This window comes from Capsicum annuum, chromosome 4, assembly GCF_002878395.1.
Source record: "Capsicum annuum cultivar UCD-10X-F1 chromosome 4, UCD10Xv1.1, whole genome shotgun sequence".
NCBI classification, from domain to species: domain Eukaryota; kingdom Viridiplantae; phylum Streptophyta; class Magnoliopsida; order Solanales; family Solanaceae; genus Capsicum; species Capsicum annuum.
Genome location: NC_061114.1, coordinates 97,392,999 through 97,398,540, shown reverse-complemented (window position 1 = coordinate 97,398,540; position 5,542 = coordinate 97,392,999). Strand labels below are relative to the sequence as shown.

Here is a 5,542-nt window from a genome sequence, read left to right as displayed (position 1 = left end):
ACACGTATGTACAAAAATTAATCAAACACCTTACCACACAAGGCACCATACCTCTTAGCATAGAAAGTTAGTCTTCCAACAAATTTGAGCAAATGAACTTGACAAGTTACTCCGATTCGGAAACTCGTTTTTGAAAAGAAAGAGCCAAAAAGTAAATTTAATGGTCACAACTCAAGAGAAAGCTTAAAAACCTCCTTGCTCTTTTCGAAAACTATTCTGGTTTTCCAAATCATTTTTTTAAAAACTATTTTCAAGATCATTTTTGTTTGTCAATGACATTGGAGGGGATCTTTTGAACTTTACCGACTACTACTCGACTCTTAACTCAAGACACTAGTACTTCCCGTAAGAATGTCGCTCAATCCACCTATCATGGGGTAAGTAACACTATGTTCGACAAAGAAAACAAAATAGCAAAAAAATAAACAAAAGAAAATAAAATTTGCTTATTGGGAAAGAACTGAATTTCGAAGAAAACCCTTGGAGTTTATTTGACGCATATTTACACAAGGCGAATAGAACGATGCACATAGTTCTCATTGACATCACCCAAATAAGAAATCAACATAATAAAAAGACAATAAGATTTTAAATGATAGCAAACGCATAAAACAGGCCCGATAAGGGCAAAATATCTAAACAACATATAATAAGTAAGCCCGACAAGGGAAATATTTGAACAATCATCATAACAAATAAGCCCAACAAGGGAAATGTCTAAATAACATCATAATCATGTATCAATACAGACCACCAAATATAAAATGTCCTATCTCTCAACTAAAGAGCAGTCCATTGTCCCCAATGCAATTATAAAGAGAGAGAAAGAGGAGGGAAAAGACTACTTATAGCGCATTAGTCACACGGGTACATGTCATGTGATGCATGTAGGCAATCAACAATCGGAATACTAGGAGTCTCCTCAGACTAGGCTCATGTTACTGCATCGCACCTCCTCGGTAGGTTGGAATCTAGAACTAGCCCCAACCATCCTCGCATGTTGCTCATCTCTGGATAACTACTTAGCTATCTCTACCTGTTGAGCCTCGGTTAGCCCCTCCTAAAATTAATCCATATCTTATTTCCTATAGTGAATGCCCGAACAAGGCAGCAAATGAAAGCACCGATCCTGTAGCAACCAAGGGAATGGTAACCTCAGCCTCATCAAGAGTAAAGAAGAGTTATATGGAGTGAAACTTTACACGTAGACTATCAAGATCAATCGCCAAAGCAACAACTACCTCACCATCCCATCTATCCTCTATTGCAGCTAATCTCTACTCATAATCTGCTATCCAAGCATATAGATGCCTAAGACTCCACTCAATAGTTATTATGTTAGCTATATACTAAGTAATAGCACTATTATTTGCCAAAGTCATAGAAGCAACCTTGAAAATTATAACAGTAAACTACTAAGAAGGTTGATTAGACCTGAGTAGTTGGTGCAGTGCTCGAGGAAGGTGGTGCATGAGGAGGATCGACCACCGGAGTAGTATCACTAGAAACCTGGGGAGTATCTGATATAAGTGAAGGAACCAAAGGGGTATCTATACCCTCAAAACTAGGCAACTCACCCAAAGAAGAATCAACCAACTCTGTAGATTTCCTCTTAATACCCGTAGGATTATCATAATCTTGGCTATGAGTTATGTCAATCAATCTGTTGCACTTGATCCTTTGATAAATCTTGGAGAAGATAGGCACATTGTCCGCAAAGCAAATCATGGATGTGAGAGTGAGAAAAAGAAATAAAGTTTCCAATTTCTTTGATATTAGCTTAATCATTTCAATAATCATCTCTCCTAGATTTACAACAATATTTCCCATAACGTACTGAATAATAATTTCCCTTTCAATAATGACGTCTTGATCATTAGTGGAAGGAAGCAACCGATTACTCAAATCCAAGACAATGCTTGGGTTGGATAGAAATATTCCTTCTTTTGAATCGTCTGATGCTATCAACTCATGAAGGAAGGCCATTTGCAATAGTACGATCAAGCCAAAAAAAAATATACACGACCATCTTGCACCCTCCTTTTAACCCCGGGCACAAGTTCACAATTAAAATAAATTTTGTTGACTTCAAACATGGAGCACAGTACCTCAACACCTCAAACAAACATACTTGGTAGGCGAGGTTGGTCCGCTACCGGTGGCTTATATCTATGTTGGTTATGGCGGACGACGTAGGAAGCATATAACTCCCTAACAAGCTCCAGATAATAGCAAGGAGGATGGGAGGTAGGATCAAGATCTGTGAAGACATTCAACACGTACTTTTGGAGTTGTTATATTATGTCGGGAAAGTGATCTTGGACACCCTTCATGCTAAATAATTTCTTGGTATTGAAATATTGAGTGTAAACCCACTTATTATATATCTCACGCACTCCCTCAACTCTAAAATGAATTTAATCAACTTGCTTACCAAACCCTTTTAATAGATCGGCCATGCTTCGAACTTTGGTGCCTCTAATGACTTCTTGATCATCTGGAACCTTACCCTTAGAGGTAGTAGATATAGCTTAGCCTTTATCCATGGTGTTACCCTTCTTTACAGCCCTTTGCATTTGATTTATTGGAGTCATACCTAAACAAAGCAAAAAGAACCAAACAAAACAAAACAAAGGGTAAAACATGTTTTAATTTTTTTTTTTATATATCATAAAAGAAAATAAAGATAAAGTAATTAAAGTAATTGCAAGGATAATTATAATATGGAAGCACATGGGAATAATACTTGTCAATATTCAAACATTTGGAGCGCTACCTCACACACATTCTACACACTTGTCATTTAAGAACATATGTCACTCATGACCTTCACAAGAACAAAAATGACAATTTGCCCTTAAGAATGGCGTCACCCAATAAATCATAGGACAAAACATGTATTTTTGTCAATGGGGTTACTTAGACTTCACCCATGGGCTCCACATCAAGCAACCAAAAGTCATGAAGGACTAATTTTAGCGACACACTTCACCAACTTTAACTACCGATTTGCATTTAGTAATAGACTAATGAAATCACAATATGATTCAAGGAATAGCCTAATGATGCCCCAAAATTGAATTCACCAACAACTAGTAGCAATCATGCCAAAAACTTCTCATTAGCACTTTAGCAAACACTTGGTGCTCATTAGAAAATGGACTTGGAAAATCATAAGGAAGACACTTTAAAGTAATCCAAGTCAAGCTTCTTAACTCCAAAAATTTATATACACCAATTCATTAATAAATTTAACTCCAACACACACAAGGAACTCCCACCAACTTATTTAGATCATCCACAAAGAGAAAATTCAAAGAAAAGTTCATGTGGGAATTTTATCAAACACATAGGGTGCATAAAGTTAGGTACTCAAGAATTCTCCAATTTTCATATAAAAAATAGCATAATTACAAATTATCCACACAAACATCCATCTTACAGCAAAAGAAATTCAAATAAATCAAATTATCACAAGAAAGTAGCATGAGATATGGTCCACTATTTAAACTCAAGAGAAAGTTGAAGAAATTTGTACAAAGTGAACTTACCTAATCAATTCAAGATGCAAGATAATGGTAAGAGAATCGAAAAATTAAGAACTCCCAAATTTGTAACTGATGAAGTGTGAGTGTGTTCTTGAAAGAGAGTTGAAGAAATTTTAAAGTTTGAGGAAAGGGAAAAATTTTGTGAAGAGAGGAGAAAATCGGGTCTTTTGAGATGGATGAGACTATGAATAAATGATAAATGTCAGTGTAAAAAGGTTAAAATCATATTATAAAATGGTATTGAGTTTACGTGGTCGGGTAAAACCAAGAAAATTTGATGCAATTAAGCTGAACCATAGGCTTAGCTGTGTGGCCAGCCTGCACACGCATGTGCCTGGCTTGTGCACACAGGTAGACTTAGGGCAATAGGCAGTGTACCTGGAAAAAAATCAAGCCACCTAGCACGCAAGTGCTTTGTATGCACCCACGAGTGGCAAAACACTTCGAGGTAGTTTGCTTGGATAAGTTCAAGCCATCTGCGTGGTTAGCCTGCACATGCAGGTGCTTCGCAAGCACCAACAAATCACCTTGAGGCAGTGTGCTACAACTTTTGTTTAGTCATATTCACCCCAACATGCGTGGGCATGTGCACTAGCGGGTGCTCAATTTAAGCCAAAACCATGTGTGATGTCTCCTTTACTTAGAATTTTCACCTGCATTTACCAAAATAGACTGTAATTAGTACTCAAACAAATACAAAACAAAAAAAATGCACCTTGTGTTGCCTCCCAAGAAGCGCTTTGATTATCATCGTGGCACGACGTTGTTTTACATTAATATTTATCCTTGAAGCGGAGCAACTCAACCTTGGTCTCTCAAGGTCCACCCACAAGATAATGTTTCAACCTTTGACCATTCACCATGAACCTCATTTTCTCATGATCCTCCAATTCAATAGCCCCACCCGAATAGACATTTGTTACTATAAACAGCCTCGACCACTTGGATTTTAGCTTACCCACAAACAGCTTTAACCAAATTGAAGAGTAGCACTTCATCATCCACATAAAACTCTCTTTTCAAATGTTTGCACTATGTCATTTCTTTATTTTCACTTTGTATAACACTGAGCTCTCATACGCCTTGAGTTGGGACTCCTCTAACTCATGTAATTATTCCACTCTTATCTTGGAGGCATCCTCCCAACTTATGTTCAACTTGCATATAACCCATAATGCTTTGTGCTCCAACTCTTTGAAAAGGTAAGATGCCTTTTCAAACACCAATTGATAGGGCGACATGCCGATAGTAGTCTTACATACGATTTTATATGCCCATAGAGCTCATCAAATTATCTTGCCCAATTTGTGTGTCCAATATTCACGATTTTCTCCAAGATTGATTTTGTCTCTTGATTAGAAACCTCAACTTGGCCACTCGTTTGAGGATGATACGGAGTAGCCACCTTATGTCACCGCATACTTATCAAGCAACTAGTTAATGAGTTCAAACGTTACAATAAATATAATATTTGTTTAAATAATAATAAAGAATACAATAATTAAATTCAACATTTTCTAAACATGTAAAGATGAAGAATTTATTTAATTAAACCTAACATATACAAAAAAAAATTCTCAAAATCAATCGAAATTTACAACCACCTGTAAACTACAATAAAACAATACGATGGTAGAGATATCAAAACAATGCAATTAAACCTAACCTTTGCAAAAGATTTTCTTCAAAGTCGATCGACATTCATCTATTGTCAACATTTTTTAAACATGTAAAGATGGAGAATTTATTTAATTAAACCTAACATATACAAAAAAAAAAAATTCTCAAAGTCAATCGAAATTTACCTACCACCTGTAAACTACGACAAAACAATATGATGATAAAGATATCAAAACAATACAACTAAACCTAATCTTTGCAAAAGATTTTCTTCAAAGTCGATTGACATTCATCTACTGTCAACTACAATAAAATAATACGATAATAGCGATATCAAAACAATACAACTAAATCTAACTTTTACACACAAAAAA

At 35.9% G+C, this 5,542-nt stretch overlaps 1 protein-coding gene across 2 annotated transcripts; it reads right to left on the bottom strand.

Moving 5' to 3' along the window:
- Nucleotides 1-632: 632 nt before the first annotated feature.
- Nucleotides 633-4,963, bottom strand: LOC107867798. Of its 2 annotated transcripts, none has more exons than XM_016714222.2 (3): nt 3,552-4,963; nt 1,435-2,596; nt 633-1,129 (listed from the first exon to the last, which is right to left on the bottom strand). In XM_016714222.2, exons 2-3 carry the CDS (start codon nt 1,984-1,986, stop codon nt 1,079-1,081), a joined length of 603 nt encoding a protein of 200 aa, XP_016569708.2. In that variant the 5' UTR covers nt 1,987-2,596; nt 3,552-4,963; the 3' UTR covers nt 633-1,078. The 2 variants fall into 2 exon arrangements, with proteins under 2 accessions (XP_016569708.2, XP_047267860.1); XM_047411904.1 differs by having other exon boundaries at nt 3,927-4,928.
- Between the last annotated feature and the right edge of the window lie 579 nt (nt 4,964-5,542).

What these genes read in the sequence shown, in the direction of transcription:
- LOC107867798 (XM_016714222.2), bottom strand. Translation starts at nt 1,986, where the DNA reads ATGGCCTTCCTTCATGAGTTGATAGCATCAGACGATTCAAAAGAAGGA. An exon ending in GCACTGCACCAACTACTCAG is followed by an intron (nt 1,130 to 1,434) that starts GTCTAATCAACC and finishes TGGTTGCTACAG; the next exon opens with GATCGGTGCTTTCATTTGCT.